General features: G+C 32.0%; 3 protein-coding genes across 6 annotated transcripts; 2 read left to right on the top strand and 1 right to left on the bottom strand.

Annotated features, from left to right (window-relative positions):
- The first annotated feature begins 3,288 nt into the window (after positions 1 to 3,288).
- On the top strand, positions 3,289 to 10,647 carry SWI3C (SWITCH/sucrose nonfermenting 3C). Its single transcript, XM_028046884.2, has 9 exons — positions 3,289 to 3,602; positions 3,740 to 4,255; positions 4,349 to 4,884; positions 8,086 to 8,449; positions 8,518 to 8,591; positions 8,937 to 9,064; positions 9,391 to 9,467; positions 9,574 to 9,758; positions 9,990 to 10,647. The coding sequence occupies exons 1-9, from the start codon at positions 3,584 to 3,586 to the stop codon at positions 10,446 to 10,448; spliced, it is 2,358 nt and encodes a 785-aa protein (XP_027902685.1). The 5' UTR covers positions 3,289 to 3,583; the 3' UTR covers positions 10,449 to 10,647.
- Positions 10,648 to 12,683: 2,036 nt separating this feature from the next.
- On the top strand, positions 12,684 to 17,407 carry LOC114162451 (proteasome assembly chaperone-like protein). Of its 4 annotated transcripts, none has more exons than XM_085666248.1 (8): positions 12,684 to 12,975; positions 13,213 to 13,278; positions 13,347 to 13,393; positions 16,248 to 16,314; positions 16,402 to 16,445; positions 16,662 to 16,719; positions 16,806 to 16,852; positions 17,389 to 17,407. In XM_085666248.1, coding segments are annotated over exons 1-8 (402 nt in total). In that variant the 5' UTR covers positions 12,684 to 12,903; the 3' UTR covers positions 17,390 to 17,407. The 4 variants fall into 4 exon arrangements, with proteins under 4 accessions (XP_085522374.1, XP_085522373.1, XP_085522372.1 ...); XM_085666247.1 differs by lacking the exon at positions 17,389 to 17,407 and adding an exon at positions 16,992 to 17,198 and having other exon boundaries at positions 12,685 to 12,975; XM_085666246.1 differs by lacking the exon at positions 17,389 to 17,407 and having other exon boundaries at positions 12,687 to 12,975; positions 16,806 to 17,198.
- Positions 17,408 to 18,423: 1,016 nt separating this feature from the next.
- LOC114162122 (metal transporter Nramp7.2-like) lies at positions 18,424 to 23,305 on the bottom strand. The gene is made up of 13 exons (XM_028045903.2): positions 22,977 to 23,305; positions 22,819 to 22,897; positions 22,692 to 22,732; positions 22,491 to 22,569; positions 22,299 to 22,403; positions 21,422 to 21,531; positions 20,502 to 20,683; positions 20,354 to 20,423; positions 20,087 to 20,260; positions 19,867 to 19,971; positions 19,529 to 19,660; positions 19,336 to 19,431; positions 18,424 to 19,209 (listed from the first exon to the last, which is right to left on the bottom strand). The coding sequence occupies exons 1-13, from the start codon at positions 23,106 to 23,108 to the stop codon at positions 18,889 to 18,891; spliced, it is 1,626 nt and encodes a 541-aa protein (XP_027901704.1). The 5' UTR covers positions 23,109 to 23,305; the 3' UTR covers positions 18,424 to 18,888.
- Positions 23,306 to 24,853: the final 1,548 nt, after the last annotated feature.

Below are 24,853 nucleotides of genomic sequence, written 5' to 3'. Positions count from 1 at the left end.
AAGTAATATCAATCTCGCAAGTTCAACATGGTTACAACTTTGAATCCCATTTGATTTCAGATTTTACATTCATTGTTACCATACCACAACCCAATTCCAAGTTCAACTCAAACATCATATTACTCGAAGACCACAATTTGAACCTCACCTTCATCAATTTTCTCTTGTCAAACTAATAGACTTTCAACATAACACTGATAAACCACCAATTTTAATACATCTCATATATAAAAACAACCATACTATATTTGGAAAGATTCATAAATTATATTCGGTTAACATTTTTAAAAATCAACTTTTCTCATCAACATACATAATTAAACCCTCAATTAAAAAAAAAACCCAATTTGCTAAACAAAAACCTCCAATCACGGGTAAAATCAACATGCAATATTCTAATTAAATCGGAAATGTCATTGATATGAAAAGTCATTAGCTTCCCTTGTCTGCAATACAGTCCAAAAATATCTTTATGAATCCACCAAACCCTTTGATTGATTGATGAAAACTCTTATTCACTAATTAGACCAAAGGAAGGAATCATTGATTAACAAAAAGGAAAAATAAAGACTATAGGAACACATGCAATCCAAGAAAGATCACATACATGACCCAAAACAAGGTGAGTATCGAAGGAGACCAAAGCTTCAACTTACCTGATTGAAAAATCTATTTGGCTATACTAGAAGAGACCTTTACGACTGAGAATATGTCTTCTAAAACAGTAAATTTTTGTTTGAGTTCACAAAAGGAGAGAAGATAAAAAGTTTTGAAGGGAGAGTCGTTTGAGACAGAAAAAGGTACAGAAGAAGGTAGTACATTTTTAAATTCACTAATTGTTTTGGTTATTTTTTAAAAGAAAACATTTTCACATTTTAAGGAGTTTACATATAAAATTTTAAATAATAATAATAATACGAAGCAAAATAGAAATTATATAATATTAAGCTTTAAATTAATAATTCAATTCAATTATAAAATTTAAAATGGGGAAAAATATAAAACTTAATTATTATTTTAAAAAAAAATTGAAAACTAAAAAAATAATACAATGATAAGCGTCCATCAATAATCTTAATTCTCAAATCTCTCATTTGAGAGTAACATTCAAGGAAAGTTTCTCAAAACCAAATGCAGATAATTTTATTTTATTTTTTATCAATTTTAAAAATATAACTATAAATTTGTTTTTTTAAACAACTTTAAATTGTTATATTTCTACAAATTAATTCAAAATTTCGTTTTCAAAAGCAAAAGCTAGAGAACGAAGTAAACTATTTTCTGAAAAAGGAAACAACACTAAATTATTATGACCACTTTATCAGCTATTTTATCAACGTCCAAAACAGGTCAAAATAAATTACTTTTATGGTGATTATGAACTTTAAATGAAAAAAAAAAATGAAATCAATTAATTATGAAACAAACTTGTTTTACCTTTTTGGTCCTCATTCCGTAATGTTTGTTGCGGATGGTCTTCATTTTGACAGAATGTATGGTCCTTATTTATACAGAATGTTTAAAATGATTCTCATTTTCGCATTCGTGTTTTATTTAGTCCTTTTCTGTAGTACCGTTTAAATCATTAATGGAACATTGTACATGTGACACAGTTTGTAGTAGGGTGTTTCATTAATGATTTAAACAGCGTTACAGAAAAGGACAAAATAAAACACGAATGATGAGAATGAGGACCATTTTAAACATTCCGTCGAAATGAGAACCATTTTAAACATTATGTGAAAATGAGGACCATCCGCAACAAACAATACGCAAATGAGGACCAAAAAGGTATTTAAGCCTTTATTAAATTTGTAGAAAATTATTTAAAATTTATAAAAGAAGACAAATGTTAACTAATCCACTAAAAGTATTTGTTATTTGACAAAAATCATTAAAAGTTATATCAAAATTTTTATCATTGTCCTTGATAAAATTTATAAGTTACTAAAATTTTTGTTAATTGATAGAAATCATTAAAAATTATATTAACATTTTTACAATTGTGTTTGATAAAATATATGCGACATTTTTACCAGTATAAAATATTTAATTAAATATCTTAAAATAAATTATATTATAAAGTTGTTATTTTATATATTACATGCTATTAAATTTTTATTTGTTGCTTATTTAATTTGTTTTCAAGATAACTATTTAAATATTTAAGATATAGAATATTAAATATTTATTTTAACTTTTTTACTATTTTAATAATTATTTTTTAAAATTTAAATAATTACTCATAAAAATTTATTTATGAAATAACAAAATTATTAATAATAAAATTATAAAAATATTTTTTATAAAAATTTATTTAATATTATTTTGTATTTTGATTATTATTCTAATAATAATTGTTTATTATAAAGAGAAAAATGATCGCACATATTTGTAGTAATTATTTTAATATTTATTAAATTATAAAAATTAACGTTTAATTTAATTAATACTCGTAACTACATAATTTATCCATAACAACATATACATTTTTAAAAAAAAATAATAATAAACAGAAGTACTACAAATTTTAATGAAAAAATAATTAAGTTTTGAAATTATAAAATTATAATTATATGATACAATTATTTTCTAGAAAACATAATTTATTTATACAATAAAAGTTATATAAACATATCTTCTATTTTTACCAGTTAAATTTTTGTCATTAATGTTTTATTATTTTAGCAAAATCATTAATGTTTTGTGTAATAATATCTTCTTAATTCTATAATTCTTGTAGACCAAAACAAAAGACTTCCATCACAAATCTCGAACATATATTAACTTAATTTGGTTTTAAAAACATTTTTATTAAGTATTATACAAATGAATATATAATTTGAAGAGAAAAAAGTATCATCTTTACTCTCTTAAATAAATATCCAGTTAAAAATAGTACTGTATCATAAATTAAATATATTTCATTCATATCCTTGGTTAAAGTAAAATTTAAATGTATGAAAGAAAAACTTTGTTAAATGTCATCAATCAATTCTCATTATAAATATTAAACAATTAAACATTAATAAAATTTATAGATATTCCACTTATTCAACAACAACAAAAAAATCTAAAATACATTTAACAACTTTGATCCATCCTGAATTCACATAATAAAGATGTTTTTTCAAAGATTAAAATAAATGTTAAGGTATTAGTTAATTAGTTAACATATTTAAAATACTTGTTAGTACTTAATAGAATAATTAAAAGATAAAAAAAAAGAAGAAGCAAGGGATATAAAAGCGGCATGTGAAGTATCTCAGCCCTTCCTGGCAAGCACAGCCTAATGAAAAAGCAGCGTCTGAAGCACGCGCGAGGCAAGCAAACAAAGCCGCTAGACCTTCCACTGTGGTTCCGGTAACAGCCACACAAACGCACATCAACACTGTGTTTTGCCCCAAACGCCAACCATTTCCATCACACATCATCCAGCAGAGAGAGAGATCGATCCTCCAACTCAAAAATATTTCTTCCAACAACAATCCCAATCCTTTGCGCCAATCAACGACCCCACACTCAAATCTTTCCCACAATTTTCTCTCTCTTTCTCTCCCTTAAACCCCTCTCTCCTCTTGCCATGCCAGCTTCTCCTTCAGGTATTCATTCACTCTTCTAAAACCCTCACTCTCTCCATGCCAACACTGCGCTTCCAATTTCCCCAATTTCTCTTCTCTTCTCAATTCCCTAACCACTGTTCTCAATTTTCTTTCTATTTGAATTTTCCTTTTTGCAGAGAACCGAACCAGATGGAGGAAGCGCAAGAGAGATTCTCAAGTCGCTCGGCGTCACCCCAAGCACGAGGAGGAGGACGAAGACGACGAAGAAAACCCCAATGCGGAGGACGACCATGCGGAACGTGGCTACGATTCTGAGGAACAAACACACCAAAACCACCCTAATTCGCAACCGCATGTGGAGACGGAGGTTCTCTCAGACCATGGCATTACCATTTCTCAGTTTCCCCTCGTGATAAGGCGCTCCGTGAACCGCCCTCACTCCTCGGTCACTTCAATTGTGGCTCTGGAGCGAGCCCTTGAGTCTGGAGACAATAAGGCTCAGTGCGCTCTTGTCCCTCCTGTTATTGAAAACGTGTCTCACGGTCAGCTTCAGGCGCTGTCGGCTGTGCCATCTGATAACTTAGCTTTGGAGGGTGATTCCTCTTTTGTCATAACTCCCCCTGCCATATTGGAAGGTCGTGGGGTTGTTAAGCGATTTGGAACTAAGGTTCTTGTAGTTCCTATGCATTCAGGTGAACTGAATTTTGGTCGTGTGCTTGTTTGACTTCTGTTTTGTTTTCTGAGTTTTGGACGGTTTGGATTGATGTTGGTTTGATTGTGAACAGATTGGTTTTCACCTGCCACCGTGCATAGGCTAGAGAGGCAAGCAGTGCCACATTTCTTTTCAGGAAAATCACCCGATCATACTCCAGAGAAGTACATGGAGTGTAGGAACTGCATTGTTGCGATGCATTTGGAGCAACCTGGGAAGAGGATTACGCTTTCTGATTGCCAGGGTTTGTTGACAGGGATTGATGTTGAGGATTTGACTCGGATTGTGAGGTTCCTTGATCATTGGGGAATTATTAATTACTGTGTTCAGACATCGAGTTTTAAGTCTCCCAATGTTATTTCTTGCTTGAGGGAGGAGCCGAGTGGAGAGGTCCGTGTGCCGGTAGAGACTTTGAAATCTATTGATAGTTTGATCAAATTTGACAATCCCAGTTGTAAGCTGAAAGCTGACGAAATTTATTCGTCATTGACTGCACATAATGTCGATGTCTTTGATCTGGAGGACAGAATAAGAGAGCATCTTTCGGATAATCATTGCATTTATTGTTCTCGTCCACTTCCTGTTGTATACTACCAGTCCCAAAAAGAGGTACTCTGAATTATTTTAGGTTATCTGGTTGAGCTTGTACCAAGGCCTCTATATTCTCGAAATGCCTTATGCACCTCTATATTTTAATTTAAAGTTTTGTTATGATAATAGTACATTAGGTTATCTGGTTGAGCTTGTACCAAGGCCTCTATATTCTCGAAATGCCTTATGCACCTCTATATTTTAATTTAAAGTTTTGTTATGATAATAGTATATTAGGTTATCTGGTTGAGCTTGTACCAAGGTCTCTATCTTCTCGAAAGGCCTTATGCACCTCTATATTTTAATTTAGAGTTATTATATTTGTTAGGTGTGTTTATGTGTAACAAGTCGATGCTTACTAACCAAACCTCAACTTGAGAGAATGTTAAAATATTAACATTCCGACTATTTTAGAAGTCTTAGGGTCTATTTGGTTTGAAATTTATTTTTTTTTTGCTTTCGTTTACCCTTTTCACTTTTAACTACTTTGTTTCCTTTTCTCTTTGTTTCTTGTTTTCAATAGTTTGTTTATGAAACAGATAAAGCAATCTTCCCATACAACAATAAAAACAAGGTGATATTTTGGTAATTAAAAGTACAAGTGGAAAATAAAAATAAGAAACACTTTCTCTGCATTCCCTTATTTTTGTTGTGTTTTGTGCTAGGCTTGTATTGGTTGTACCACACTAGTGCTTTTCTCATCTCATTACTACCTTTTTCTCTCTTCTGCATCTTTTCTCTCATAGTTTCCAATGGGATTTTTTATATGAAAGGAACTTCTTTTGAATTGACTTTAAAAGTTATCGAATTATCAAATGGATTTAACTTTAATTTTAAAGCTCTTAATTTTTAAATTCAACTTTAAAGTAGCTTTAGGGTCTAAAAAAGTTTGGCCAAAAACTACCTAAGATGAGTAAAAGCCTCAAATATAGGAATTTCCCCCATCTATTCATTGGTGGAGGAGTTTATGGAATCATTTGAATTGTGTACATCACAAGTCAATTGTTTACCAGAAGAAAAATATTTGGGTTATTTTCTTGGTAGCTTGCTACTTGAAATTAAGCATCATTTGCAAAGTTTTGTACCCAGAACAAGAATTCTAGCTATGTAGTATGCATATGCAGTACTGAGGCCGAACAAAATGCACTTGTGTGTGTTTGGAACCGCGAGTGTAGGTTTGCCTGTGAAAATGGGATCTTCTAGCATTGTTTAAAGGCCAGGCCATCAAAGCAGTTGTATTGTATGGCTCAGAAGGTGATGCAGGATCAATTATTACTGCAGGGTGGAATGGAAGCCAAAGTCATTTCAGTCAAGGTTTAAATTCAAATATCATTTAATCTGGACAAAACAAAGGAACTTCATCTACAGGGTTCGCAGGTTTAAGAACAGAGTATTCGCACGAAATTCAGCCAAGTTTAACCAAGGCCTGCACCATTTACATATCAAGAATTGATGGAAAGGAAAAGCAAGGTTTTGTGTTTCAGGTGTGAAGAAAAGTTCAGTTCCCCATATATACAGAGAAACAATTAAGATTGTTAATTTTGGTCACTAATGAAGCACTGAAAAAAGATGGAGAAGTAATTGTTATTGAAGTAGATAAAGATAATTTGGAGAACTAGTTTCTATCTTTCAGCCTTAATGTAGACTGATTTTCCGGCAGGCCATAGTGATGGGAGCTGATCCATGGCAATTAAGTGTTGACAATAAATGCTATAATTAATTTTGCATTAGAAACTGCAGGATGACAGTTATGTGTAGAAAATAACTGCTGGTAGCTATGTACTATGTTTAGGAGTATACAGCTGATATTAGGTTGTGTAGTTATTTTCAGTATGCGGACTGAGATTACACTCTTTAGGATACTTCTGGCTCTGTGGACAGCAAGAGAATTGCTGTATTTGTATAATGAGACTCTTTTTTGTCCCTGGGACAGCAAGTGTGTTGCTGTATTGTGTATGATTTCATTGTTCAATATTATCTTTTGTCACTTTTATCCATTGGTGTTCTATCCGCCTGCACTTTGCATTTTACTTTACTTCTCAATCACCCCTTGAAATACCTAAAAAGAAGTTCCTTTGAGATCTCCAATAGATGCCCCACCAAAATTTCGTATTCTCGGACATAGTCATCAGCCAATGTGGTTTGTCACAGTGGTTAACCTCTCATATATACTTTGCCATCATTTCTTTCTCCTAATCCTTGAATCAATGCTTGCATCAGACCTTTTCAAGGTCAAGTTTGACATTTTATTCCTCAAGATATGGAACCAGTGTACTGCTAAACCTTCCATGCTAACTAGTGTGAGTAACCTTCGCATCCACCTTGATCTTCTCTACCTCGAAGAATTTCTTCTAGCAATGAATCCACCACTATTGGGTGGCTGCCCCTGAAATCAGCCAAGTTGACGTTTTCTTGCCCATGATTGGCATCCATCGACAATGTACATGAAATTGTCAATTACCATCTTATTATATATCTGCTTTTTGCCTGCAGATTCGTGACTCTTGACTGGCTGTTCCTTGTCTTCCTCCATCTCAAGGCTAAGTCCCTGTTTCTTTATGTTATTATCTGATAGTTGCCAAAAGAAATTCTATACCGTGCATATTCTTCCATATTTCTGCAATGTATGTCGTCCATAATCACATTCCATGCTCAACATCACCAGATTGTCTAACAATTCTGCAGTTTTCTTCATGGTAAAAGATCTTGCAGGTCAAACTAAATTATTTAGTACAAACTCCAAAACAAAATGAGATTAAAAAAAGTACTGAGAACAGAGAACATGAAAGTAATCAAATGCTTTTGTGATGTATATAGTATGACAATCAGTAAAGCATATAATTCTCCTCCCAGCTTTCCATGCTTGGTAACCACTCTATTGTACCTAACCTATCTATAAGAACTACTGTAACTTCTTTGGCTCGATGTCTTTCATTCTTGTATCTTGGGTCCCCTCATTTACTACTGTGATTATTGTAGCAATTACTTGTGTCTTGCAGAAAAATGTTTACTATTTTGAGTGTTTGCAAGTCTGTGCTTGGTTAAAATGGACAATTTAAAGTTTTAAGAAAACCAAATGTTTTATGTCAAGTTGTTCCCATACCTGATATATGATGCTAAAATTTGTGAACTATGGGAGTTGACTCTTGTTACTAAGTAAGCTGCAGATTAACTTTGAACACCTCTTCCATCATATGTAATTAGCATCTCTTGTTACAGGTTGATATTTTACTTTGCACTGATTGCTTTCATGATGGGAGATTTGTCATTGGTCATTCAAGTCTAGATTTTTTAAGGGTGGATTCAACTACGGATTATGGTGAACTGGACGGGGATAATTGGACTGATCAAGAAACTTTACTGCTTCTTGAAGCAATGGAGATTTACAATGAGAATTGGAATGAAATTGCTGAGCATGTTGGTACCAAGTCAAAAGCACAATGCATTCTTCATTTTCTCCGTCTACCCATGGAAGATGGGAAATTGGAAGATATTAATGTTCCGAGCATGCCTTTGTCATCCAATGCAGTTGATAGAGATGGTAGTGGAAGACTGCATTGTTACTCAAACGGAAATACTCCAGGTCTATCTTATACTTTTAATTCAACTTGCTTTTTATATGGTTTTGATTTGGTATCTATGCTGTTACAGGACCTGTCCATCAAGTGAGAAGTTCTGACAGCCGGCTTCCTTTTGCAAATTCTGGAAATCCTGTTATGGCTTTGGTGAGTGACCGCTAAGTATATGCTTAAATTATTATTCAACTAAGGCAATTGAAAACATGTTTTTCAGCATAGGATGTGGTTATAATACGACACTTAACATCATGTCCTTAACTATGTTATTCATGTTTATTTGTAAAAGAAGCTATAAACAAAACTTGTTCCTTCAAGTTACGTTGCTTCTCTTTGATGGAACCCCCAATTTATCTGTGGCACTTACAAATGCATTAAAGGGTGATGTGATGGCTAAGATATTGTATCTAGATTCTATAAGTTTCACAACAAATTAAAATGCCTCGTATATTCTACAGTTCTTATATATTTTGTTTTGGTTGGTGCATTCCAAAGGTTGCCTTTTTAGCCTCTGCAGTTGGACCAAGAGTAGCTGCTTCTTGTGCTCATGCAGCATTAGCAGTATTGTCAGTGGATAATTCTGGCAGCACTTCACAGGTGGAAGCACCTGGACATGATAATAGGTGAGTATGCCTGTCATAGCAAGTGCAGTTTGTTGGATGAAGTGTTTTCTTTGGGGTTATTACTCATTTTTGGACATTTTATCTTCTGCTTTTGGCCTTTTTATTTTATTTAAAAAATCTTATAACTAGAACCGAACATTATGGGAAGCTCCCACAAAAGGAAAAGAAAAAAAAGAAGAAAAGACCATACTATGTCCTTATCCTGTTCCTATTTTGGAATAGTATGGTGGGTGGAGTGGGAAAATTAAGCTCAACTTGTTCTGTTCTTTTTCTGAACTTGCTAGTTTAGGAATATTGTATTAAAAATTAATATTTTTCACATGTAGGACAAATTCCGAAAGCATACGGTGTCGTGATGGTGGGTCTCATGGAGAAACAGCGGTATCAAATAATAATAATAATGGTCAGTTATGGGTGCTGTTTTTTTATGTTGTCTATATACAAGCCCAGCCCTCTAATAAAACCCAGTATGTAATTCTCTTCTTGGGAATACTTCTTTTTGGTTTCAGAGGATAAGGCGAAGGTACATGGTTCATGGGGACTAAATGATGGTAGGACAACCCCACTATCTTCTGAAAAAGTTAAAGATGCAGCTAAAGCAGGCCTCTCTGCAGCAGCAATGAAAGCTAAATTATTTGCCGATCATGAAGAACGAGAAATTCAGAGGTTGTGTGCTAACATAGTTAATCATCAGGTATCACTGTTGTTTTCTGACTTTATTCCAATATTAAACTAACATTCTAGATATAGTTAATTTCTGTTTTGTCCATTTCTGTCTGGATGGTGTGCATCAACGTGAGAAAACAAGTGAACATTTTTTTAGAATAAAGTAAATTAAGCAATTGGAGATTACTAAAAATCAGGTGCAGAGCTAGTAACTTGATTTTTTTAACTTTTGTTTGTGGCTTGCTGTTTTTATTGCCAGCTGAAAAGATTAGAGTTGAAGCTGAAACAGTTTGCGGAAATAGAAACATTGTTAATGAAAGAATGCGAACAACTGGAGAGAACAAAGCAAAGGTTTGCTGCTGAACGGTCTCGTGTAATATCAGCACGTCTTGGGACTGCAGGAGCAACACCCACAATGGCTGCATCGGGTGTTGGTCCTTCAATGGCTAGCAATGGCAACAACAGGCAACAAATGATCTCTGCTTCTCCCTCACAGCCCAGTATCTCAGGGTATGGCAGCAATCAATCACTTCATCCACATATGTCCTTTGCCCCAAGACCTTCGATGTTTGGGTTGGGGCAAAGATTACCACTATCTATGATACAACAATCACAATCACCTTCAACTGCCATGTTCAATGCCCCTAGTAATGTGCAGCCCACGTCCAATCATCCATTGTTGAGGCCTGTATCAGGAACAAACTCTGGTTTAGGTTAAATGGGGGAGTAGATTTTGAGTTTTGGAACTTAAAAGGTGTAATTTTCATTGGTAATCATCTATTTCAGAAGTGAAGAGGAGGTTAGGTGGATGTGCCAAGAAAGTTATCTAGTATGTAGATCCTGTAATTCGTTGAAGTTGATTGTGAAACTGTGGTTAAAGGAAAAATAAGTATCATGTGATGTTCCAACGTTGTTTATTTTCTTGTGGCCTTTAGTTACCTTGAAATCTTGTCAAGTCCATCAGGTCCTCTATAATTAGATTACATTAAAACTATTTGGATGAATAAGGACCACGTTATGGTGACTGCTGTCTTCAGTGCTCCTGGTATGTTATGTAGTTCACGGTTCTTGGTTGTGTTTTGGTTTAGAATAAATTATTGGTAAAAAATGTTTCTTATTATTAAAAGAGTTTGAGCATTTATGATTTGACAGGGTGGCGGAAACTAGATTTCTTCCAAAGGCAATTATACCGCAACAGAAATGGTTACACCCTTTCTCAACAATAAGTTTTAAGGTTTGTGGATGAAACAAGTTCTTAGTATGGTGGATGACCTCTTATTCATTTATTTTAGTTTAGGTAAAAAAAAAAGAGTATAAAATTTCAAATTTTTGTTTCATTTGGTTACACTTTTTTATGCATAAATAGATATGTCTCGGTTGGTGACCAATTACTTTCGACAGAAAAGAGTTCTAAAATAGATTTTATTGCTTTCAATTAAGTTTTTTTTATTCAATCATATTAAATTTTTTGACCATGTTTTAAGAATTTAATAATATATCATAAATGTAACCATACCGAGGTTAGAAGATAATCAATAAAAGTACGTGTGATTTAGGACCTTTTTTATTCTTTCTATATTAAGAAATAGTTAATGATTGGATGGGGTTAACACGGGTAAGATTAGGAATGACAATGGGTTGAGTCATATGTAGATAGTGTCTACACTTAACCCGAAAGAAAATTCATCCATTACTCGTCTTTTTATTTGTGTGAGTACCTTTTTAAAAAATATTGGTGGATTTTTTGAAACATGTGAGTGCTTTTGGATACTCATAAATATTTAAAAAAAAAGATGTTTTATAAATTTGTGAAATAAAATTTAATTAAAATTATGAAAAAATATAAAATAAAATATAAATTAAGTTTTAATTTTAATTAAACTTAACCTAATAAATCATAAATTAAATTTTAATTTTAATTAAATTTAACTTAATAAAATATAAATTATTTTTAATTATTTTAAATTTTAAATTTTTGTAAATAATATATTCTTGCGGGTACAAATAATATGATACTTGCATTTGACCTGTTTATAGACAAGTATTAAAATATCTGCTATTTGCATGTAATAAAAATCTATAAATACTAACTATTCAGTGCAAATTTTATCCGCATATAACAACGGGTACAAATATTTTTGCCTTTCTTTTGTAAATAATTGGGTTAAATATGTTTTTGATCCCTCTAGTTTCAATAAATTTTGAAATTAGTCCCTCTTCGAAACTTTATACAAATTTAGTCCTTCATCTATAGAAATGTGTGGATTTAGTCCTTCTTATCAAATTTTGTTACGTTTATTTGACATTTTAAACGTATTTTACGATAATACATAAGTTAACATTAAAGCAAAAATGTGTCAAACAGTGTAAACAATTCAAATACTATCATAAGATGTGCTTAGAACGTTAGATAAACCTAACAAAATTTAATTAAAAGGACTAAATTCACACATTTTTAAAGATGAAAGACTAAATTGATCAAAAGTTTTGAAGATGGACTAATACCAAATTTCACTGAAACTTGAGGACCAAAAACATATTTAACCCTAAATAATTTTATTTATTATTATCTTAAAATAACAAAAAATAACTCATCACTAATTATTAGTATCTCATAATTGATTATGTATTAAATAATACTTTAAAATATTCATTGGCTTTAATAGTATGTGGCACTAAAATAGGAAGTAGTAGCGACAATGAAAAACAAGTCATGGATTCAGATATAGGGACTGATGTTTTCTTAAAGTTTGAATATGGAGAAAGACGATAAATTTTTTATTTTTATTCAATTTAGGTTTATTAATAATAATATAAGTTTATCCATAAAAAAACACAATTTTAGTGTCACTCACCAACTACAACAGCTTGTTTGGTTTGATATAATTTTAAACTAAAAAAAAAACACTAAAATGTATTTACTGGAGTTTAAAAATTGACTCTAATTTTATTTTTAAAATAGGCCGAAATTTGGTGCATAGAGGAAGTTGCACATTTTCTCCCATTTCTTCTCTCTCTCAACAGGAACAACGAAAACCTCGCCTCTCCGCTCCGTCGGCATCACCGGCGGCGATCTCATCTTCTTCTCCTTTGAAACCGATTCTCGAAAGAAGCACTTTGAGATAACGACTGTTAGAGTCTTTGAGTAGTGTGAGTGTGACCTATCAGCGCCGATGTCAATGAATACGGAAAGCTCCACTTCTCAATTTCCAGTGTCTCAACTCAATTTCTCTCGGGAAATCAATGTATGCATGCGCGAGTGTTCGTTTCCTGCAACTCTTAGTAGCCAGCAACTAATTTTTAACTCCTTTCCATTGATTTTGTAATTATAGAAGATGCAATGAGATTTTAAACACAGATATTCATTTCATGTTCTAAATTCCAAAAGCCAATGTTAGAGGTTCAAATTTAGCTGTTCAATATATATTTTTTAATGTTGATAATTAATACTAATGTTGAAATGTTGGACTAATGTTGAGAAGTTACTTGCTTGCTTGCAGGGGAATGAAACGGAGATTATTATTTCGAGATACGAAGATCATTTTCTGGTGAGTGCTGATGGAGTTTTTTTCTATGTTTTATGGTGATTGTACTTACTTTTCTGACTGCTTATCAGGTTATTGCTACCCAAATAGGAACCATGGGGACAATAGTATATGCCAGGTCTGCATGTGACTTCTGTGAAATATCATTGATTTTATTTATATTTCTTATCCAGTAAAATCATAAGCAACTAATACTGAGAATAAATATATTACTACTGATACTAAAGAGAATTCTACATCAAGACCTTGTTATATAGAGTTTTATGAGGTATCATTGCTTTTGTTAGACTCAGTCACTCAGGTAGAGATGTAGAGATCTCTATATTACTTTTTTGAACCTGTGGCTTCTAACCAAGCCTCCTCTAAAAATTTGATCCACTCCTCCCAACTTAAACAAGTCAATCTCCTTCAGGATCATTTAAAGAAACCAATAACTTCAATTTTTGACATCACCCTCGGGGGAAATTTTTTGTGTCCATCCCATAATCTACTCCCAATGTAGTGGTCGGTAATACATTTTATCCCAATTACTTTACTAACTCCCAAGCAATGAAGTATGACTTGCCCCACTATCTATCATGATTTGATGTTGCTTTATAGTTCTCAGTTGTGTAATTTCCCCTGCTGAAAAGAGAGATCATTTGAGCATCTAACATGTAAATACAATTGGTGCACCTTCCCACAGAGTTTCTCCTTCCTGAGAACTGGTCTTTTCAATCACTTGTCTTCCTCCAATTTTCCATCTTCTGCCAAAATAGTAACCATGATACTTTTTCTGGACATCTGTGTCTTCAGCTAAATGGCTCTGACCTGCCAAACCAAAGTGAAAACGGTTGCCCTCATTGCTTCTTCTTCATTCGTAATATGGCTTGTACAAACGCTTCTGTTTCATTGTGGATAATAAGCACCAATAGTATAGGATTTCGTAGTTGAGTGTGCTGCTGCTGTATTTCTTCCACACACTCTTTTTCTGAATGATTGATTGGCCCAGTAGTATTCTTGAAAGGGCGTGAGAACTTCATTCCTTGAATCAGGCTTGGTAAGCCACTATAGCTGCCCAGTTGGAGTTGCAATTCCTCCTTCACTTGAGTTATGTTCAAGATTTGACATCAAAACCAAGGTTGTCAAAACCTGACCAGTCACTGAACTGGTGAAGGCATGACTTTAAGGTTCGAATTCAGAGTTTCAATCGAGGTTCAACTGGGATAGAGTCCATTATAGTAAATATTATTGCTATAATATTTTAAATATAATAGTGCTATATATAAAGTAGTATTAATTATAATGGGATGACGGAAATAAATTTATAAAATTTAAATTTAAACTTCCCTTAAAAGTCTCGTAAGACAACACAAAATATTTTAAAAGTAAGTTATATATGAAAGCAAACAAATCTAATACATCATATTTAATTTTAAAAATAACATAAAATTGATTACAAACTGCAAGTCTCAAAAAAAAATAAAAAAACCAAATAAAACAAAAAACAGGTTTTTAGAGCCAACTGTTTGAATCTATCAACTTGTTGGTTTTCCCTACTTTTTCCGGTTCTTGGCCAGTTCAACCAGTTTTATCTTGGTTCAAATGAAATTCAGGTTTTAGGAAACTTTGGACTGGAGACTGGTCTGGTTCCCAGCTCAACTGGTTGAACCAGCTGGTCTGGTCCGGTTTTGACAACAATGATCAAAACATTGTATTGAGATTTGGTGCCACACAACTCCTCTTTGATATCTCAGGCTAGATGTATGGACTTTGTAGTATTATTAAGATTGTGTTCATACTTGGCATTGCATTTGTGTACTTGATCCTCCCAGGAAGTAATCTCAGTTTTTTCCTTTGGGACATCCAATATCTGCACCCCCAATATTTTGAAATCTTTGTGTATACATCATTGGCTGATCTTGATTGCTGCTAAGTTGGTTGCCTTTCATACAGGCAGCTAAAATGTCCTTCCACAAATCAATGCACCACTGATCCTTGCCTCTAAATGCAACCTATCCCTACTCTTTTGGCTTCTGCTGTCACACCTCAAAAATATTTCTCTGCACTAGCAATCTAAATCATAAGGTTGCCGCCATTGAGATTGGGCAATTTGATTTTGCTCTCAGCTTTATCTTTATTCAGCCACAAGTTTGGTGTCTTAGGAGTGAGTTGTTCATCAACCTTCTCCTCTTCCAATATTCTTTCTGCTGCTATTCACGGACTTCCATGTCTCCCAACATAGAGAATGTGATTGGAACCCATATTCACTCGGCTGTCCACAAGATTTTCCGAAGCCTCTGTCCTCAGGTCCATGTTCTGGTAGGTCAGATGATGTGCTTGACCTGCAGCAGTAGGAAAATAGAGGGAGTAGATGAAGAAACACAACAGAATAGAGATGGAAGAGAATCAGAAGAGATAAAATCTTTGATTCCTCTCCTTTGTAAAAGGAAATCTATAATAGATATAGTTTCTGGTGCCTAACGAACAATAAGGAAAAAGAAAAATTTGCGTAGATCAGTGCTTCCTATTTGCTACCCATTTTATCCTTACGCTTATCTTCATAAGTAACATAATCTCTCATCCTAATGGGCTTTTTCTTCTTTCTATTGGGCTTCTCATAGCCGTGTTTGTTATGGTATTGAATTCGTGCCTTCTTGGGTCTCCTCATCATGAATCATATCGTCAGACTTATCTTGTTATAAACCCAAGATAAAGTTCTTAAATCTTAGGAAAAGAATTAAGAGATGAAGAAGAGAGAAAGAGAAGAAACTACTATGCAATGGTTTATTGAATCACAAAGATCTCCAACTCATTGGACACCCCTTTTGACAACTAACAAACTAAAGTTGTTAAAATAACTAGGACTTTAGATAAATCCTTGTTTATTTGTCAGCTTAAAATTATGTATCATCATGTACATTCAAATCAGTGATATGTTTCAATAAGAAAGGATTGCTCACATAGTTGCATGTATGACTTTTCAATGCCAGAAAGGAAGAAGGGGTGTCCATCAATCCAACGTTCAACGTTTCTGTTATATTTGGCAAACGGGATGAGGTATGCTTGCTTATGTCGGAAAGTATTTGTTATCCTTGATCTTTTCTGTCATATTGTGCTTCTTATTCACAGAATGTATTGATGCAGCCAATGTTAGTAGCATGTGCACGTCAGCTGATTGAGCAAATGAGGTATGCATTCTTTTGTTCCTTAAGAGAAAATCTCACAACTTTTTTAGATTTTATTACGCATCTGGAGTCTTCCACTTTTCCTCAAAAATTAATTTGGGTTTCAAATATCTTAAAAGAGATATCTCAAATGGTTAATATATTAGCCTTTTTTTGTTCATGTATACTTTAATAATTCGATTTCGGAATCATGTTGACTCTCCAATTCTTGATTCGCAGTTTGTCTGGCTCCTCCAGGCCATTGGTCCTCTCGCTTGGTCTTAAAGACCATTCTGTGGTATGTTTTACTGCTTTGCTCTTTCTCACGCAAAAAGGAAAAGAATCAACAAACAAATAACCATACATATTTCAATCAATATGCAGGAGACATTGAAAGGCATTGTTTCTGCTGTGATGGACAATAGCATGTGGTAAGAAATTGCTGATGAAAATATATCAAGTGATTGGATTTCTACCAAGTGGGCATTCTACAAAAGAAAAAAAAAAAAGTGATTGGATTTTAAGGTCAAGTTTTAAAATTTACAATATTTTTTATTACGAATATTGCAGATACTATAAGTGTAGAGAGACAATGTTGAACTAATGACCGGAGTAGGAAACGGGAGAGGAAAAGTAGAACTTTTAGGATCAAAATTTTCATATTGTTGTCATAATGTTTTTAAATTAAAAACGTTTAATAGCCTCCCCATTAAATATGTCATTAAATTACATGTCATTGTTAAAATGGGAGAAATAAAAGGATTGATTTGAATTGTCTTTTGTTTGAATTAAATAGAAAACACCGGGAGATTGAGAGAAATTTAAATATTTATTCCTCTATAAATTTGATGTTATCTGTTTTAAAATTGGACAGTTATCTGTAACACTAAGGTAAATTGATGTTAGTAAAATTATTATAATATTATCAGTTATTTGTATTCTTTTATTTACTATTTTTGAATAACAGAGATTGAGGATGAAAGTTGTTTGGTTCTATATATTGATGCCGATCTGTGCTGATAGGAGGGCAAATATTATTTTATTGATTCCCCCATGAGCAGAAAAATATTGAAAATTTGGTCATTTACCATTTTATCCTGCCAATTGCTGTAAATAGTGGTGCAATTATCATTGTCAGTACAATACAAATAATTGGTAATTTTTAGCTCTCATCTTTAAATTTCAGGATATATGATGTTTTTCCAATTATACTCTTAATTTAATTAATATGAAAAGAGAAATTATTTTGTAATAATGATACATAAATATATATTGAAATAAAATAGTTGTTGAAATAATAAATAATAAGTAAAGTAACTCTCGTAAAATTGTATTCAAAATAGAAAAAAAATAGTTGTTTTTTCCTTGGTTTAGGCAAATAAAACGTAAACGACCATTTCAAAGGAACATATGGAATATTTTTAATTTGTAATAATATATTTGTAGAAATAAATATATTTTAATTTTCTCGTCAAATATATTTTAATTATATACTTCTTAACTTGCGTGTTTAACTTTGTTATTTTTCATTGGTTGCGCATTTTTTTTGTATTTTCAGCTTGAAAATATTGATACAATAATTAAATTAGTGAATATTATATCGAATATGGAATTGCCGAAATTGTACAATTTAAATATTTAACTTTTTATCCTTAAGTAATACCAAGATTATGTTTCATCTTAAATTTGATGGCGGTAGATTTTAATGTCATCATGTCGTTTACTTAAATAAAACAATGTGAAAGTTTTGTAAAAAATAAATTTGATATTTGACTCGTATATATTAATAAAGGTTAGAAAGAAAATCTTCAATGAGATGGAACAACACCTTATATAATAAAAGGTGAAATTAAAAAATTTATTATGTGATTCATGCATTATTATTTTTGACAACCGTCTAAATCTTTTCAAGAGAAAATATATATATTTGTGTGTGTATATATACTTCTGTTAAAATAAATTGAAAATTTCTTATTACGTAAACATAATAGGATGAATAATGTTAAAAATATAAAAATAAAAATACTCATAAATTTATAGATTTATTGTCTTGCAGTTTTAAATATCTCCTCTCGAAAAACGTTGGTATCCCCAAGAACCCATAATAAATAGTCTTCTCTGCAACAAATACATAAGGTAAGATCTTACCTTCAGTCATGCCTTCCATTACAAAGTCGAAGAAAATGGAAAAGCTACTTTCTTTGGGGGGTTTATTATTCCAAAATTTTCGACACCACTTGATCACAGGATTTACACCGGAATGGTTTTTTCATATAAATTACCTTTCCTATAACATAAAAATCCACAAAGCTTACACAGTAGTTAAAACAAGAAACACAGGGTGACACAACTCGAGAGGAGAATTCTCAAGGGCTTCTTAACATTACATTCATTTCCCAATTTCAATTAATGATTGTGAGAAGCAGCCATCAACAGTTATGAAGAAAAACCCCTTTTGATGATGCATTTATGGTGGTAAGGGGATATCAGCCAAGTCTTCTCTGTAGGGAACTTCACTCAACTCTAATTGACCATCAACCACAAACCCTTTTTCCATTGCTGCTTCATTCTTCGTCTCAACATACGTCTTAACAGTGTCTTTTCTGAATGTTAGGTATATAACTGCGCCAACATAAAGTGCCATTAGAGGAAACACTATGATCCCAATCAACACATTTGCCACCTTTGGTAGACTGCTATGAATTAACCAACCCACGAACGAGGTAGAAAGATAGTACACATTGATGCCGATGATTCCCAACCCCAGAATCCATGAGATCACAATTATCTGCACCAGAATCATGTCACTTTTCTTTTCTTCTTTTTTTTTCAATCCAAAATCTTTAATCTTTCTCCAAGATAATGGTTAGTGGATACAAATCTATCATTCTTTTAGGGGAAGAATAGAACTCACAATTATAGAATTCTTGTGAGGTCCCATCTTTGTACTGCTGCTGCTGAACTTAAGCAGAGGAATCAGAGCGAATGGAAGCTCAAATGAAAGTATCATCTGCAGAACAATTTATTGTGATTTTCATTATAATAATTTGACTCGTTCATTTGTTATCCAATGCTTAAAAGAAAGACAAGTTGTAGAATATACAAACCGATGCAATGATGATAAGCCGACCAGCCCCTTGAGAACCCCCAATGATTGAAACAATAAGACTAGGTGTTATGGCAATGCACCTTGTTATAAAGTTCCTAATCCATGTTTTCATCCTCATGTCCAAGAAACCCTATTCCATCAAACCAACCCTTCATCAAATTATACAAAATAAAGTGCTTAATGGTATTCTTAATTAAGAGTTATAAGATTCATTTAAGAATCAAGTTGGAACGAACAGTAAAAGAGATTATAAGTTCAACTCTAAGATTCAACTACTTTCACCAACAAAAATATTAACAATTAACCTTTGTCGAAAACAAAAAATTCTTAAGTAACCTGCATGATGTATTGTCCTGCATAGGTTCCAGTGATGGCTGAACTTTGTCCTGAGGCTAGCAGTGCTATAGCATAAATGGTAGAGCTCGATCGTCCCAACACGTTCTACAAGCAAAGGACAACAATTTTTGGTGTCAGATAAATTGGATCTGAAATAGGATTATAAACATAACATCATGATTTTACTATGGCAACTTGTGTGGTGAAGTAAGTAATTAACCTTGAGAAGGAAGGAAGCAGAGTTAAGGGTAAGATCGCTGCACTGATTAGCATTTGCTGCAGAAAGATTGTCAGCAGCGCAAACAGTTCCCGACACAGAAACCATTGCAACATTGATTAGGAATGCCACAAACAATGCAAATCCACTTTCTATGAGGAAGTATCTACATGCATCCTGCGTAATCAAGCAAATATGTCATATTAAGCTTATTTTAAAAATGTGTCAATTGTTAAAAGCTTTCTTTATTTTCGGAGTGGGCTTGCTTACATTGATGCCACGCACGGAACTGGGTACTTTTCTAGACAGGACCAGAGCAGAGTGGAGGAAAAGGTTGTGCCTGCATTTTGTAAGATGTTAATATGGTTTTTATGGGAGAAATTGAAGAAAAGTAATAATAGTTGAAGAGGAAGTGTACGGCATGACAAGGGCACCCAAAAGAGCAATAGCATCCCCTGTAGCTCCCTGACCACTGAGTTTTGGCACAAACATTCCTTTCAATACACCAGAAGCAGGTGGTTTTACGTAGCTCATTTCCCCAAAGAAACATCCAGCCATTACAAAAACTAGCACTGATATCAGCAGTTCCAACTTCCTTACCTGTGCACACACCAACACTTCTAAAATTCTAATTCAAAGTAAGACAATATTTTTGAAAATTAAATTTTCTCAACTTTTTCTTATGACATGAAGTATTACTTCTAAGTAATTTTAGAAAATATCATCTCAGGTTGTTAAATTATAATAAATTAAATATATTTTTGGTCTCTTAATTTTTAACAAAATTGAAATTAGTTCTTATTTCAAATTTTAATTCAATTTAGTGCTCCAACTTTATAAATGAGTAAATTTTGTTCTTTTAACCAAATTTGGTTGTTAAATTTATTTGACATTCCAAACGTGTTTCAAGATAATTTCTTAGCTAACACTGAAGCAGAGATTTGTCAAACGATATAAACAACTCAAATGCTATCATGAAAACGTATGTTTGAAACATTAAATAAAATTAACAAAATTTTATTAAAAGACTAAATTCACACATTTCTAAAATTAGATGACTAAATTGGACTAAAATTTCGAAGATAACTAATTTCAATTTTTACGAAAATTTAAGGGATAAAAAACATATTTAACCAACTTATAATTCAAAATAAGACAATGATGTCTTAACAATTTTTTAAGATACCATCTCAAATTATATCATAAAGTTGTCCAAATTTAATTATTAAAAAATCATTTTCCTTCGAAGTATAATAATATGTATTGTCAAAGAAAATTAAGCAATATAATGAGATTTTAGTATCTTAATGAGTTAGGATAATGATTCTTAATTATTACCCCAAATCTCTGAAGACCAAGAAATAAGAGGGTGCTGCAGCCAGTTATGAGAACTCCTGCCCATACAGGGATGTGGAAAAGTATGTTCAACGCGAAGGCTGTGCCAATCACTGTCATCATCAAGTTTTCATCAAATTAATCACCGTCAATGCATATAATACTATACTATGCGTCAATCTGAAAAAAATGTAATTCTTTTTTTAAAATCAAGAAACCAAAAGTTTTTTTTCTTTTTTCGTACGAAAATTAGGAGTTTCAACCTGAGTCAAATTGTCACTTTACTATTTGAATTAGCGTCTCTCATATTTTTATTACACAAATATGTTTATCCGAGTACAACAGTTTTATTACACATTAAAAAGTATTTTACTCTTAAAAATATTAAAGTATAAACATACTTAATTAAAAATAGTAAATAAATATAATGAAACTTCTATTAAAAAAAAAATTGTTGTTAATAGATTAAGCGTTAACTTACCTTTAATTAGATTTAAATTCATTTATTTTTTAAATTAAGTAAGTTGAGTTTCACTTAAATCAATATTTAAAAAAAAAATCAACCTAACTTAACTTGTAATTGGTTGACTCATAGATTTGAATTAATATCTTCACCCAATCATTAAAACTACCTTCATAAGTATTTAGATATTTTCTTTCATATTTACAAAAAATAGCCGACAAAGTGATTTTTCAGGACATAATAAGATTGTACTATTTTGACACATTTTTATTATTTCTCGTAACTATTTTACATTTTTTTTAAAGTTAATTTTTTTTTTAAACTATTTTACCCTTATACGGTTAAATAGTGTGAAAGAAACTTTTGCCTATAAGATTTGGATCGAAAGACGAAGGAAAAAAAAAAAAAAAGGAAAACCTTCAGGTATGTCTGCAGCTATGACAGCGAGCTCAGCCAATAACCACAAGCAGTACTTTACCAATAATGGATATTCCGCTTTACATAACTCTGAAAGGTGTTTTCCTGCAAAATTCAAAACCCCAACAATAATAAAACTTTCCATTTCATGCAATTCCTCATCTTTCTTCCACTCTCTGTTTTCGATCTTACCAGTCGTTACGCCCAGATTCGCAGCCAACGATTGAATTATAAGCGCAAAAATCAGTCCAATCAGTATTACCCACAGCAGCTAACACAACACAACACACAATTTCAATCTCATAAATTAGTTAAAAGTTTCGAAAAAAAGATTAATTCTAAATTTCGTTGAAAGTTAAGAGATGTATTTATCACTTCATTTGATTATATTACCTCGTATTTGTGATCAGCTCCAGCTTGCAGATCAGTTTCCACTGCATGTGAAAAGAAGCATTAAGCCGACACAGATAGAAGTAAAAGTGATAGAAAGGGTATGAAGAATTTAGAGTGAGAGAAATACTGTTTCCAGGATCAAGGTAAGCCAAGGAAACCAGAAAGCCAGGACCCACATATGCCATGAACTTTTTCCACCCAGGCTTCTGTGATCAACACACATCAATGTTATGCAAAAATAGACGAAGAACTGTAAAAAAAAGTTTGAGAAATCTTAAGAAGAACCTGATCATGATTTGAAGAGGCATCGTGATGAGATGGTGTAGGAAGGTTGTTAGAGGGAGAGACATTGACTGCGACTATGCGATTACTACCTACATTAACGCCTTTTGGTTGCTGTTGCATCAAGCTAGCCATTTGTTTCTGTGCATGCAATAAGCTGAAGAAGGGTGGTTGTTGAGTGAATAAAAGTAGTTGTGAAAGTGTGAATATTTATAGTGAATACTCCATTTTGTTTTGTGTTGAGACAAGTTAGAGTTCCATTTTCATGCCTCTTAGTCTCTCAGCTACCTGACACCACGTAGCATATTCTTTTATTGCAGTGGCATGAATCGCAGGACCTTTCAATCTTCTTCACCTTATAACTATATCACACTTAGCCTTATATTATTTATGTTTTCTGTAACTTTCCATTCTTCAAGGAAAAAATAATCTTAAAAAACTAATGCTACAACAAGTCCGTCTCAACCATAAGTATCTTCACATAACATTATTATGATTTACCATTGTATTTAATTTCTAAACATATTTTTTATGGTTAAAATTAATTATTATCTAAAAGTTTTCTTATAATGTTTACTGTAATTTTATCCTTAAAAAATTGACAATTAAGAAAAGTGGAATATTTAAATTACTGTTAATCTCGACTTTTAATGATTTAGATTATTAGAGGTAAAAAATTAAATTTTATTATATTTTTAACTGTGGAATGATGAATGATTAATATAGTTTATTCAAGAAAAACTCGTTAATATTTTATAAACTCAAAATATTTTGAGTTATAGTTGTCGAAAAAAAGGTATTAACATAGATTATTAGAAGTGGATTTTAAGTCTAACTCAATCGCACAAAATCAACTTGTAAAAATGAATTTTGCACCTCACTTATATAGTATAAAATGACCTTATCTCTAATCGCCTTCCAACGTAGATTACATTTATTTAGTTAATATAAAATAGGAATAAGAATAAGATATGTACCAACAAACAAAAGTTGCTATCCTTTTTAATTGATCATTCAACTGATTTTATGATTGACATTTAATTTTTTATGACATCTTTTTACTTTACTCTTTTTTCCTCGGTTGAAAGAAAAAAGTGGCAAATAAAACGTTCTAATTTAATCATATTGTGTGACATGAGAAGATGATTAACATGTGAATGGATTTATCTTCTTTCACATCTTACAAAATAGTTTTTGAAGAGACAAAGTTTTGGATATCTTCATTTGTCAAAGAATTAAAGAATAGAAATGAATGACCAGTAACTTATGAAATTTGTTGGACCATTAAGAACAAAATATCATGTGTAAATGTGAGGATTTCTATTATAGTGTATTATATACTAACCAAAACATGAACATATTTCTCTCAAATATTTTAGTGAATTAAATTCAATATTTATATTAATTCCAATTTTATATGATTTTAAATAAAATACATGTATTGCAGCCTTGTTGCATACCCCTCACGGGCAACGTAGTTCATATATTTTGAAAAACAACTCTAACGAAAGCTGTGTCCTTGATTTTGTAGTTATTTGATTATTAAGTTCTGCATCTAATTATTCTTAAAAAATTAGCACGTTGATAAAGTACACTTTATGTTTAAAGAAAAAACAAAAAAACGTTGATAATTGCTCAAATTTACATTCCATAATTACAACTGATTTTATTAATTTTTTATTCAATATCTATTTTATATTTTATTTAATATTTATTACTATTAGAAGAAGTTGTTAAAAGGTTGTAAAGTAAAAAGTGTTTTGTGAACATAATTTTTTTCCTACTTTTATATATTTATATATATATAATAAAATTTTGTGATATTTTTAGTTACACAATTTACAAATATATTGTTACTCGTTTAATAAAAGGTATGTTGG

This window comes from Vigna unguiculata, chromosome 9 (assembly GCF_037176805.1).
Source record: "Vigna unguiculata cultivar grain cowpea cultivar isolate G323 ecotype 2 chromosome 9, ASM3717680v1, whole genome shotgun sequence".
Taxonomy (NCBI): Eukaryota; Viridiplantae; Streptophyta; class Magnoliopsida; order Fabales; family Fabaceae; genus Vigna; species Vigna unguiculata.
The sequence above is the reverse complement of the archived record's forward strand: the minus strand, read 5'-3'. Positions and strand labels throughout refer to the sequence as shown.

Bases quoted from the DNA above. Each gene is read 5' to 3' on its own strand.
- SWI3C (XM_028046884.2), top strand. The intron at 4,256-4,348 runs GTGAACTGAATT...GATTGTGAACAG, and splicing joins TGTAGTTCCTATGCATTCAG to ATTGGTTTTCACCTGCCACC. The intron at 8,592-8,936 runs GTGAGTGACCGC...TGCATTCCAAAG, and splicing joins GAAATCCTGTTATGGCTTTG to GTTGCCTTTTTAGCCTCTGC.
- LOC114162122 (XM_028045903.2), bottom strand. From the start codon at position 23,108: ATGGCTAGCTTGATGCAACAGCAACCAAAAGGCGTTAATGTAGGTAGT. The intron at 21,532-22,298 runs GTTTTCCTTTTT...TGATGATGACAG, and splicing joins AGCTGCAGACATACCTGAAG to TGATTGGCACAGCCTTCGCG. The intron at 19,432-19,528 runs GTTTGTATATTC...ATTGTTCTGCAG, and splicing joins GGCTTATCATCATTGCATCG to ATGATACTTTCATTTGAGCT.
- LOC114162451 (XM_085666246.1), top strand. From the start codon at position 12,904: ATGTCAATGAATACGGAAAGCTCCACTTCTCAATTTCCAGTGTCTCAA. The intron at 13,279-13,346 runs GTGAGTGCTGAT...ACTGCTTATCAG, and splicing joins GATACGAAGATCATTTTCTG to GTTATTGCTACCCAAATAGG. The intron at 16,446-16,661 runs GTATGCATTCTT...CTTGATTCGCAG, and splicing joins CAGCTGATTGAGCAAATGAG to TTTGTCTGGCTCCTCCAGGC.